Genomic DNA, 14,311 nt, shown 5'->3' with positions numbered 1-14,311 from the left:
CTACAGCGTATAATCAAGGCCACCGAAAATGGATCTATCTTTCGGTGGGATCGGTATAATGCTGTATGAGCCGTGCCCCATGAAAATTTAACCACGGCCCAGTGATGGCATGTCCAATATCGTTGCCAGAAGCACGGTTATGGTTAACTTTAATCTTAAATAAAATAAAAACTACGGAGGCTAGAGGGCTGAAATCTGGTATGTTTGATGAATGGAGGGTGGATGGTCAACATACCAATTTGTAGCCCTCTGGCCTCAGTAGTTTTTAAGATCTGAGAGCGGACAGAAAAAAGTGCTGACGGACAGATAAAGCCGGCATAGTAGTTTTCTTTTCAGAAAACTAAAAATCAAGGAACTAGAATTTAAATCAGATAACCTAAAACCCCAAAACACTTAAACCTTAGCGTAAAACGCAAGTCCGGTTAAATCCGATAATCTGTTTTTCCCATTGCAAAATTGCTCGGGAGTTTGTAATTGATGTATATTTTTTAAGAAAACGAAAACTGGTGTTCACAAAATACACGCAGAAACTAGTAAAACATATCTGTTGGCGGGACAGAAGTGAATGTTGCTTGTTTTTCGGAAGCGGTTGTATAGAGAAGACAATGCTCGGATCTGCCTTTAACAGTTAAACATCATGAACTTATCATTGCTCTCTGTCTCTCTCTGTTCTTATATACAGTATATACATACACACACACACACACACACACACACACACATATATATATATATATATATATATATATATACATACATATATATATATATATATATATATATATATATATATATATATATATACTGTATATGTATATATATAAATACATATGTATATATTTATTAATATGTATGTATATATACAGTATATGTATGTACATACGTGCAGTTCAGTGTCTCTCCTTGCTGAATTTCACTGAGAGAACAAGACTGAGGTTTCTATCTATTATATATATGTACAAAAACAGACATACGCACACGCAAAAGCACATACACAGACATACACAGACATACACATACATATATATATATATACATATACATATATATATATATATATATATATATATATGTATATACATAATTTTCCCTTTATGTACATATTAGTAGTTCACATTAATTTATTATCCCTGTATGGTGTAATCGTCTTTTATGTATTCCTCAGTCCATACAACGCACACATACAAACATACATATATATAAATATATGTATGTAAGTATATAAAGATATATCTAATATATATACATGTTTTGACTTGAGGTTTCAGTTAAAAGATATTTTTTACGTATGTTTTCATTTATGTATTCCTCAATCCACAGAAAGTATACATATACATACATACATATATATGTATACGATAAGTATATATATGTATATGTATATATTTATAATATATATATATATATATATTCATACCTTGCAACACATAATTAATGATGGAGGAAAGGCAACCATATATGTCAGTCTTTCATAGTCACAAAATTCTAGCATTTAATTTTTTTTTTTCGACCAAGAAGTAGGTACAACTGATCCAGTAACTATATTTAACTATGAAGTTTTAGTAATTTTCCTTTCACAGGTAAGCCATAAAGTAATTATTTATCCCTTAGTATACCGGAGAAAAGTCCTTTTTCTGATCAAATTCTTCGTTTCACCCTCCACTATTACCGGAAATTGGAGAGAGAGAGAGAGAGAGAGAGAGAGAGAGAGAGAGAGAGAGAGAGAGAGAGAGAGACGTGCTATCGAAACCTTTTATGATGTAAGAATGTTACTGTAAAATCGACTACCAACAGTAGGCCACCTTTCAACTGGCTACTAATTAAATCCTAAAGGCGTAACGTGGAAGCTGAAGGCACAAACATACCTTAAGTGTTTCACATGCTTCATGTTCTTCTTTTCGTTTCCTCTGTTTTCTTGCCATTCCCTCTTTTATTCTCTTTTTCTTCTTTATTTTCTAAAGCTCACGGAGCAGTACGGGCCCTAGAAGCCGAATCGCCCTTTACAGCAAATACCTGATACCCTCTCAAATTCTTACGTTTTTCTGACCCTGCGTCCGACATTAAACGAGACCAGGTGTTTTTTAATAGCCCCGCCATTGAGACCACCTTGCTGTAAGTACTTAAAAGGAGTTGACTGTTTACGAACGTTTGATTCTAATTAGAATATACCAGGAAAACAATGAAATGTGCGAGGGATGAAATTTATATTATATAAAAATAAGAATATCATAATAATACATAAAGAATTTCAAATTTTTTGTATTAAACTTACAGCTCTCATATAATTCTACCTTTATAATTAAGGGAAAATAAAAATGAAATGTGCGAGGGACGAAATTAATTTCAAAACATAAAAATGAAAAAAAATCATGAAAGTTAAGATAGAATTTCAAATTTTTGCATTAACCATAGGACTCTCATACAGTTCTAAAATCATAAAAATAAAGAAAGAATTCCAAATATTTTACATAAATACAACTCTCATACAATTCTAAATTTACAGTTAAGGGTCAATAAAAAAAAACAAATTTACATTTTATCAAGTCTCACTTACGAAATTCACCACTAAGTGTAACTGAACAACAACACAAATGATAGATTTTTAATAAAAATACAAACATACAGACTGCATTTCAGGCATGCATACATAATTATATATATTATATACATATTATATATATATATATATATATATATATATATATATATATATATATATATATATATATATATATATATATATATATATATATATATATATATATCACATACATATATATATATATATATATATATATATATATATATATATATATATATATATATATATATATATATGTATATATATACACACACACACATATATATACATATATATATATATATATATATATATATATATATATATATATATATATATATATATATATATATTTCTCCTTTATATAATGTACAAATAATTAGCCCGCCATTAGTTTCATATCAAACTAAATCGTAGAGTCCCTGTATGGTGTAAGCTTACATACACACAAGATATTTCTGCTAATATTTTGCATGTTACCTTTGAGTTATAACACAGTCAGTCAGGCCTCACGACTACAGGATCATACTGTAGTCATATGAAATCAAAGCTTAGTTTCAAATATTAGTATTTAACAATTACTTTCATTGTGAAGGTTATCTTTAACAAAATCTTGGCCCTCTTCTAATATAATGCAAATATTTACAGGGACCACATTCTTTACTATGTGAATGGTCATGATTTTTTACATACTATGGGACAAGATCTCTCAAGATTTTTCAGTAGAATTTATTTTGTCTTTATTTTTTCATTTACAACTTTTTGTTAACAAGATTTTACGCAGCGTGTCACTGGCACTTAAGTGCAGTCAGCCAACCTGAGTTTACACACTCATGTCATTTCTAAGCTCAGACAAAATATGTTTATGTGTAGGGTTCCTGGTCATTTCTGGTATAAAAACAAGTGCAACAAAATAGGAGGTTTAGGGTTTCGTCAACATCCCTGCATTTAAAAGAATTACGAAAATCTGCAGCAGACTTTGGACGTGTTGTGGAAGTGGAAGTGGGTCACAATGAGACTACTGAAATATAGTAAGTACAATGTGAAATAGTGATTCTTTCATCACAATGAAAAAAAGGGAATCCTTCATTCAAAATTATTCACCTCTAAATCACCCTTTCAGATCCCCTCTGGTTACGAAGCACAATCTTTCATGTTTCAGTTATACAATTTGTCTTTACTCGCATGTGATGATTATCTCATATATTTTTGGACCCGCCACTGAAAAGAATAAATTTTATATCAGGCAACCCCAACTTCTTATGAATGTAGGCTACTTCAATTTTTTTTGTGTGAACGCATGTAATTGTTCTTTTATTTTATCAACTATAACCAAACATTACGATGAGGTTTGTGTCTTATGGTACAACAGGGAATATACTTCATAGGAGTTGGTTGCCAAGTTTCTGAATGGCTGATTTAATTCGACAGAAAGGTGTCACAACAACTGTGGTCATCAATGCAAGACATTCATTGTCTGCAAATGCCATCTATTTTTCTTGAGTCTGAATATAAAATTTAGGCCAAAGGCCAAGCACTGGGACCTATGAGGTCATTCAGCGTTGAAACGGAAATTGACAGGAAAAGGTCTGAAAGGTGTAACAGGAGGAAAACCTCGAAGCAGTTGCACTATGAATCAATTGTTAGGAGAGGGTGGAAAGTTAGATGGAAGAAAGAGAATATGAAAGGAGGTACAGTAAAAGGAACGAAAGAGGCTGCAGCTAGAGGACAAAAGGCACGCTGCAAAGAACCTTAAGTAATGACTACAGTGCACAGCATGAGGTGCACTGACGGAGCTAGCCCCCTACTGGGATCTATTTTTGTTAAGAGGAACCGATCTTAATGAAGTTTCTCTTAGGTTAATAACACTCTACCGTTAATCCTTAAATCAGAAGTAAAGCTAGTATACATTTAAGAAAACAATATTAGTAATCAAATAAATGAATTAGGAGCATCTTTACCATGTTTAAAATATCGCTTAATTTTAAAATATCTCCATGAACTTGGGAGAGAAGGTATTTACCTATCTTCCAGGCATTTAAAGAGGAAATTACTTTACACATACAGTATGTCCATGAGACTGGGCGCTCAACCATCAGATTTCTTCTGTTGAAAGTTTCATATTCATTACCTTAAATGTTCTTTTCTAATTACTATCAGTGTTTATGTGACAAAAGATCTTCATTCCCTACATATATTTGATAATTATGCCATAAATAAAGAGCCCCTAAATTCGCTAATACATGTCACTTTAATACGCATAAAACCCGACTTTATTGGATACAAAATGTTTGTTAAAGTAAGGTCTTGGGCAATGTGGCATTCAGGTTTTGCTCTAAACGAACATTGTGACAAGTGGTGATGATGACAGGAACATCTGTCCTCGTTAAATTAAGCTGGCCATATGCAGACACAGGATCTACTTCTATAGAAAGGCTGTAAAAATCTATATGGATTCCTAAACTATTAAAATTAGGAACCTGGGGGCCAGTCAAGTGTGAAATGCCTTCGCAGTGCAATCTCAAAAGTCACTGACCCAAAACCTCTAGGAAATCCTTATTTACTGGTAAAAACATAGTTTCCAAAATGAATAGGTATTACTAGCTGACAACCTAACAACTAAAAAAATAGGTTCTTATTATTCATAAACTACTTTAGTTTGATAATTAATAAATATTAAAATAAATCCATTAGTGTTGCAAAAACAGAGCATATTTTCTATCTTACGCAATTCCTATTGAAGTCAATGGCATTGTTCGCCGACACTATTTTCTTATCAAGACTTTGAATCAGTCTACACCTCTTTTTCTCTTCTGGCAAGCTTCTCAGTAACAAGGAAAAATTATTTAAAACTTTCATTTATTTTTTCTTTTTCTAGTCGATGGACCGTTTCCCTGTCTCTAGAAGACAATTTGTAATCTAGTCCTGATGACTCCGCAGAGGTTGGGGAACGGTCCGCTTACTAGAAAAAGATAAAATACATGGAAAGAATTTTGAATCATTTTTTCCTTATTATTGAGAAGCTTGCCAGGTTAGAACAAAAAATATAGACTGATTCAGTCTTGATAAGGAGATAGTATCTGCGAACAATGCCATTCACTTCAACAGAAATTGCATATAATGCATATATATATATATATATATATATATACATATATATATATATATATGTAAATATTATATATATATATATATATATATATATATATATATATATATATATATATATATATATATATATATATATATATATATATATATATATATATATATATATATATATATATATATATATATATATATATATATATATATATATATATAAATATCATACGGTAAAATCTAAAATAGTAAAATCGAAGAGTGAAACAAATGAATCAACGTTTAAAAATAATCGAATTAAAGCACAACCAAATTCTCAGGCACTGAGTAAGACTAAGGTATCGAGTAATTGAAGTAATTGGACTTGTTTTTTCTATTGTGCCTGATGCGATTAGATAGCGGAGTTGCACAAATACAAAGTGCTTGTTTAAACATACAAATTAGATTAAAGAGAGATAGCCTATACATCTCCAGATACAAGCAAGAATATATATATATATATATATATATATATATATATATATATATATATATATATATATATATATATATATATGTATGTATATAAACTATTGGGACTCTTTTGACTTAAGTCGTGGATTAGTTACCAGGTAGTTAGATGATTGTGGTGGTTGCAAACTCCTGTCACAAGAAACAGATAGATAGCGTGCAAGATGTCTTTGAGTACAAAGACAAACAGACCTCGTACTCCGTGTTTTCACTTTCTTCCTGGCCATATTGTTTGCTTATATACATATATACATACGTACATATATATACATAATATATGTATGTATGTAAGACGCTAGGTGTACAGGTGAAGACGTATGATTTAAACCAGGGCTCCTACCCATCACCAAAACACACACACACACACACACACACACACACAGAGAGAGAGAGAGAGAGAGAGAGAGAGAGAGAGAGAGAGAGAGAGATTAAAACTTCATGGAAGTAAACTTCAAGACGACTCAAGTACTATCTTTAGACTCATTTAAATTTTGTCTTAGTCCTGTTCACACCAAACGGTAGGGGGAATCTTATGCATAGCGATTCACTGTCTGCATGACCAGTAACATCTGGCTTACACCACTGATATCTGATGGCTGAAGTTATTATGTAACAATATTGGAGGCTGGTCAGTCCTTGGACGAGTGACCACCGATGAATGTCAAACGCCGTAACTAAGGATTTGAACAGTATTTAAATATAATTTCTCCCATTATCAGCAACATAAGAAAGCAAAATCCTCGCACCTTCGATTATTCAAGTCTTCCATCTTACTATTTCGATAGCTTAGTTGCAGTAGCGATCACTCGTCCAAGAATCCGAAGGAAGATTAATGGTAACGCTGACACGTTACTATGATTTTCTATTATGCAAAGAAAGGAATTTTAATGGTTTCTTTTACACATGTCCTCGCCCACTTTATAAACTTTCCACCATGGCCAACTTCTATAAAGTTTATGCAAACAACATCCCGGTTGCCTTCGCACACTTTTCGCTACTTACAGTTCAACACCATTCTTTAGAGACAGGAAACTTAGATTTGCTGTCACAGCACAGTATCCATTAGTTACAATCACATTCGTTAGTAGATATAAAAATTGACCTCTTATCCTCTCCATTAATTATAAAAAAGTCTTTGAGGTAGTTTACGATTCCTCAAAAAAAAGGAAAAAAAAAGAGGAGGAACTTTATGCCATGTGATCTGAATGATTTGTAAATATTCTAGTTTTTTTTTAATTAGTATTGCCAGACAGTTAAAAACTATCCTTTCTTTGATTTTAATTCTAATTGTAGATTTACCGTTTCCGTTCTATTTATTTCCCTTTCAAAATGCATATTCATACCATCACACCTCAATCAGTCGTGACAGATGATGCGTCAGTACTGGTAACTTTACTTTAAGATATAGTGTTCTTACCTAAGAACCCGATATCTTTAAGCCTAAGTAACGTGATGCTCATAATATTCATTTGGACGAAATAATTAAGAAAATTTAACCTAAATAAAAAATACAACCGTGAAGAGAACGCTTATACAATCAAGAACAATGAATACAGCATTAATATTCATAATAAAAAAATAATACTTGTCTAACTGATAAAAATATCATTATTAGTTAGCTCTTAAATTTTGTTTTCCAAATTGGATTATTAAGTCCATTATTCGTTAATCATGCGAAAAAGGTTATAATTTCAACACCTATTACCTAAGAAATTCTTGTATTTTTAGTAATTTTCTTCATCCACCTAATTTTTTTTTATCTGTATTCAGTCCTAAAGTTTTGATCAGATCGCAAACTATTGAAGGGCTTTTATTGAAGTCCAAATAATCATTATGTCAAAAACGTTAAACAATCAAACCGCTCTTAGATATTCTAATTTGCACTTTATAAAGTTAAAGATTTATAGATAAGACTGAAATTTCCTTAACCAAAACTAAATAAGTAAATTAATGTACGAGTTAAAAAAACGAGCGGACAAAAATAGAAACGATACTTAATCCTTGGCAGGACAATGCGATAGCCAGTTTAATGAATGCCATTTGAACTATTTGGGTACTCTCAGGACGAAGAATAACAATTCAGGGTTTTAAAATATCCCTTATAACACATACCACTGTTTTTTATTTTCATTAGATAAAGTTGGTTCTATGCCAGCACAGGCTTTTACTCCTTCGACATGCCCCTAATATAATAGTAGCAGAAAGTAAAACTAGTAAAAAAACATTTGCAGTATTAGCTCACAACTGCCCATAGTTCCTATAATATTAAAAGTGGTGACGAGTTATTTATTCGGGGCCTATTATAAAAGTCCGGTTGTTCATACCTGGACAAAGAAGGCCACTTCCAGTAGCTTATATAATACCCTTTTATTTTGTTCGCAAATGAACAGGTTTGGTCTATGACATCTTTCTCCGTCTCCTAATAATGAACAATACATCAAAATTAGTAGCAAATACCATACTGAAAACAGTTTTATAAAAACCACACACACACTATATATATATATATATATATATATATATATATATATATATATATATATATATATATATATATATATATATATATATATATATATATATATATATATATATATATATATATATATAACCTGAAGCCTCAGGAAATACTTATAGGGAAACAACAGATTGCTAAGTATTTTCATGTATCTTGCACATCTACGGGGCACAAAGGTGTGAAAAATACACGAAAGCACTTGGCACTCCGTAGTTTCCTTTTAAACACTTCCTGTGGCTTCTGCTAATGATTAAATCACGTGATATATATATATATTATATATATATATATATATATATATATATATATATATATATATATATATATATATATATATATATATATATATATATATATATATATATATATATATATATATATATATTATACATACTACATGCATAAACATATGTGAAAACCTAGATTCAAAGAAACGGGTAAGAATCAGACAATGAATGGGAGGAGATCTGGCAAGTAGACAGCTTTGTTTGTTCGCGCCTTATACTTGACAGCCTTCTTGTCTTAACGTTGAGCGTAGATAATTACTTTAACGTGACTGTAACACGTACAAAGCCATTTGTGAGTTGTTAGTGGGAGCACGTCAGATAATAATGGTTGGCAACAGAATTATTACTTGAATGATCAACAACGTTTGTCTGCGAAATTTATTGTACAGTGAAACTTCCGTTAGGGACCTTCTACCTTATACACCTTTCTTTTTCCATCACAATTTTGTTGCTCTCAAACAGTGCTGAGTTTTTTATGTTTTTTTTTATTGCAAACGCTCCCAACTATGCATTCGTTTACTGGGGATACACGGACGATTTAATTCTTTTTTTTTTTATTACTTTTTTGGTAAATGCGCAAATAAATACCAGGGGAAATTCAGTAAGGTTATTTTTCACTACAATCAGCAATTAAACTGCCTTAGTTTATAGATCTCGGGAATTATCCAGTAACCCGGATTGGCTCGATTTCGCATTCTCCAACAGTATACAATTAGGCATCTATAAAAGAGGCGGTGATTTCAGGCATTCGACTAGTCGTCCTACAGACTCAAGGAGGAGCGGGTGAGTGTTCTTCACAATTGGCATTCTCCAGTGACAGAAATAACGGTGCCTTTGAAATATTCTTCGACAGCCTCACTGAAAAATCATATTTCTTCAGATCAGTGCCTTTGAAATCGTTCTAAACAGATAATCCATCCAAAGGCATCCTTCAACATTAATTCATAGGCTATACTTGATCGGAACGGTGCTGACGAAGTTTTCCTGAACTGATAAATCGTTTTAAGAAAACTTCTTTCTCCAATACTCATAGATAACCATCGCACTTACCAGTGCTTTTAAAACCATCAACAGATAATCCGTTGTCAGGGAGCCATCTTCAATAATTATGCCTACGTTTACTTTTAGCGGAATGGTGCCTTTGAACGGTATAATTATCCATACGTTATCCTTAAGAAGAACAGTGCTTTACAAACATTGATCAACGGAAATGTTATTATCCTTGAACTTTATCCTCAAAAGAAATATGTTTTTAGAATTATATTACACTAAACCTCTTGAATAAGAAACCAGGTTCAGTAATTATCCATACATTATATTCAATCATGAGCCACAACACTCCATTTTTTTTCTATATACTGGACTGATCAACGCCGTAACAGAAAATTAAGTTAAAACAATGAATGCATTTGCTTGTAATCGACAAGCCTGTTCATATCAGATCGATTAATGAATAATTTTTGTTCTTCGTAAAGACCCTTGCATTACTGTGAAACTAAGACCATTCTTATTTGTGAAAAAGAAAGAATGAGCATTCAGTAACTGCCAGCGTAGAGAACACATTCCAAATGCTTGCGTTGAGATATTCACAATGTCAGCCTTATTTAAAAGCATTTAATAAACTGCTTGATGGTTTAAAACATTTTGCCACCGACGTACCGTTTTTCATAATAAAAACAAAAGCATAGAAGAATCAGTTTTAATTGAAAATCAGAATAAAGCTGGTCGTATTACCCGATTCAAGTGCGCTAAACGTTCGCATTTTACTGCGATGCCGAGGGAAAGGTGATATCAAGACATATGGAGGAAAGAGCCTGAACTGTCAAAGAGGAACAATGGATGAAACAAATGCAAAGCTGCTGATACAGCAATAAATAAAACAGCTTCATAATAATGTTTAAATAACTATCAAATATATGGGGTAACGATAACCAGAGTGGCCATCATTATCACTATCAAAACGATTCCAAGCATTTAAAAACAAACAAATAATCTCAGTCGACTTAAACGAGTGTCATTTCATTTGCGAAACCGCCCACCTTGATATCCAACCGACAATTATCACTGCACGTAATTTGGCAAAGACAGCGCCTACATTTTTCAATACTCCTTTCTTCATTGTAACTCGTCTTAAACAAAGTTATGCATCTCGGAAATAACTTTCTTTTTTATTTCATCATTCACGAACTGCTTAGAAAATACTCTGCTTAGGAAAAACTTTATTCTCACGTTGCAGGCTTCTTGGTTCCCTTTTTGACACAACGGTTTTCTAGGGCAACTTGGATTTTTTGCGAGTTTCCAGTCACTGATATCTTTGATGAGGTTGCTAACTTTATGACCATCAGGTGCCTATATGTGGACATCATTACCTGGAGAACAGCTTGATCAGTCTCTTTCTTGAATTAACACTACATTATTATTTCATGTGTAATGACAAAGTATAAAAAGTAAGAAACAAAATAAACACTATACACTGAATACAAAATACAACAGTAAGAGATATTTTGCACATATGCACTTCATTGTAAAGTATACATTTAATATAAATACAATTAAGAATGGTTCAAAAGAATTTCATTCCATGCTGCAGGCACCACAGACTTGTACCACCATCATGTGTGACGAAGAAGAGGCGGCGGCGCTCATCTGCGACAATGGCTCCGGTCTTGTCAAGGCTGGCTTTGCCGGCGATGACGCTCCTCGATGCGTCTTCCCCTCCATCGTTGGCCGCGCCCGTCACCAGGGTGTGATGGTCGGTATGGGTCAGAAGGACGCCTACGTTGGTGATGAGGCCCAGAGCAAGAGAGGTATCCTCACCCTCAAGTACCCCATCGAGCATGGTATCATCACCAACTGGGACGACATGGAAAAGGTCTGGTACCACACCTTCTACAACGAACTCCGTGTTGCCCCTGAGGAATCCCCAACCATGCTCACTGAGGCTCCCCTTAACCCTAAGGCCAACCGTGAAAAGATGACTCAGATCATGTTCGAGTCCTTCAACATGCCCGCCATGTACGTCTGCATCCAGGCTGTCCTCTCCCTCTACGCCTCTGGTCGTACCACCGGATTAGTTTGTGATTCTGGAGATGGTGTCACCCACATGGTGCCCGTCTATGAAGGTTTCGCCCTTCCCCATGCCATCCTCCGTCTGGACCTTGCTGGTCGTGATATCACTCATTATCTTATGAAGGTCATGACTGAGCGTGGCTACTCCTTCACCACCACCGCTGAGCGTGAGATCGTCCGTGACATCAAGGAGAAGCTTTGCTATATTGCCCTGGACTTTGAAGGTGAGCTGAACGTTGCAGCTGCATCCTCCACCATTGACAAGTCCTACGAGCTTCCTGACGGGCAGGTTATCACCATCGGCAACGAACGTTTCAGAGCACCCGAATCATTATTCCAGCCTTCCTTCTTGGGTATGGAATCATGCGGAGTTCATGAGACCGTCCACACCTCCATCATGAAGTGTGACATTGATATTAGGAAGGATCTCTTTGCTAATATTGTCCTGTCCGGTGGTACCACTATGTATGCTGGTATTGCTGATAGGATGCAGAAGGAAATCACTGCCTTGGCTCCTTCCACCATCAAAATTAAGATCATCGCTCCTCCTGAGAGGAAGTACTCCGTCTGGATCGGTGGCTCCATTCTTGGTTCCCTGTCCACTTTCCAGGCCTTGTGGATCACCAAGGAGGAGTACGAAGAGTCTGGCCCTGGTATTGTTCACCGTAAATGTTTCTAGATATATTTTCCATATTATATTAATTTATTCTACGATAAAATACAACAACACCTTTGTAATAAAATTCACCACTCTTTTTTATTGTCCACGTTCATTAATGATATACTAATGAAGTTTAAATGACTTATGTTACGTGGGAGAGATACTGATAACTTTCATAAAGTGATACATATTTCTTTTTCACCCTCAGATTAGTTTTAAACACCTCTCTTATAAAACAAAATAACATTCAAAGGTTTGAACAATCAAACTTCCTCCATACTTTCACCTAATAAACACGATCTTTGGCTGAATCATTCTCTTTCCTAAACTCTTTCAACAACAGTTTAGTATAATGCACTTTTTCTTGCAACTCAAATTGTTGCTTACATTAGTACCACACATTTCTCCAACAGATATGACAATGTGCACTACCTTTTTAGCTCTTGTTTACATAAGTAAATCCACTGAGTAGACAATGTACATTTCCTTAGGAACAGAAATGTAATAAAATTACCGTAAATACTGGCTGTAGAGGGAACATGGACATGATACAGTTCCTCAGTTGCCTAATAAGAAAGTTCAGACAATCCATACAATTATAATAATTCGCTCAGTGGTGAAAAGAAGTAATTTTAAAACCATATTTATGTTCAACTATTATGAAATAATTACTTAAAAAGGTTTGACAGAGAAATCACCTACGAAAATATTATTGGACTCCACGGATGTTGCACTCCTACAATCGACAAAAATATAGTACGATGCTCGTTGTAACATTGTTTTGTTACAATTACAACTTTGAACATTATTTGACACCTTAGATACATTAACATATTTGTGAGAAAATTAAATCATCTAGAATGTACTTACTCATCTGATGGATTATACCAACAATTCGTGAAAAAATGTCTATGGACGACAAAAATATTTTAAGTTTACTGTATTTGGACTTTGGTTAGATTACAAAATACAACAAACATGCCTTGCATATTAAAGTATGAAGAGTCTCTCTGTAAATTATTCATTACCATTCGAAGACAAAATGTATTTTCATTACATTATAAAACTTGCCTACTTCGCGTTGGTATAAAAGGGTTCAGCTTTCCCTTATCAGAGGAGTTCTTATTTCTGTCAATAACGAACCAAGTTAATTGCATATCTCCTCACTCATCTGTGACGATGTTCCTCCTACTGCTGTCAAAATCTGTCATCTACAGATGTTTTCGTTTATTCAGTCTGTTCAAGAATGAAGCGAATATTACAAATGATATACAGCAGGTTAGGAAGGTAGCTATATACTTAATGGTAACCATTCTTTATGTTGCCTTAACGAAAAACTTTTATATATAAAAAACCGGTAACTTGCAATTCAAGATTACGACTACTTTTCACAGAGAGAGAGAGAGAGAGAGAGAGAGAGAGAGAGAGAGAGAGAGAGAGAGAGAGAGAGAGAGAGAGAGAGATAGTAACGCAACCAGGAACCGTATCGTATCAGAAAACTGGCATTGCTTGCAACAAAATGCTACCAATACATAAAATGGGAAACACCTCAAAAGCCATCCCAGCTCAGTACTATAATCAAA

General features: G+C 33.7%; 1 protein-coding gene across 1 annotated transcript; it reads left to right on the top strand.

Moving 5' to 3' along the window:
• The first annotated feature begins 9,747 nt into the window (after nt 1–9,747).
• LOC136850084 (actin-87E-like) lies at nt 9,748–13,035 on the top strand. Its single transcript, XM_067123634.1, has 2 exons — nt 9,748–9,781; nt 11,589–13,035. The coding sequence occupies exon 2, from the start codon at nt 11,613–11,615 to the stop codon at nt 12,744–12,746; it is 1,134 nt and encodes a 377-aa protein (XP_066979735.1). The 5' UTR covers nt 9,748–9,781; nt 11,589–11,612; the 3' UTR covers nt 12,747–13,035.
• Nucleotides 13,036–14,311: the final 1,276 nt, after the last annotated feature.

Source organism: Macrobrachium rosenbergii, chromosome 21 (assembly GCF_040412425.1).
Source record: "Macrobrachium rosenbergii isolate ZJJX-2024 chromosome 21, ASM4041242v1, whole genome shotgun sequence".
NCBI classification, from domain to species: Eukaryota; Metazoa; Arthropoda; class Malacostraca; order Decapoda; family Palaemonidae; genus Macrobrachium; species Macrobrachium rosenbergii.
The sequence above is the reverse complement of the archived record's forward strand: the minus strand, read 5'-3'. Positions and strand labels throughout refer to the sequence as shown.

Coding starts and splice junctions, on each gene's coding strand:
- LOC136850084 (XM_067123634.1), top strand. CDS start 11,613: ATGTGTGACGAAGAAGAGGCGGCGGCGCTCATCTGCGACAATGGCTCC.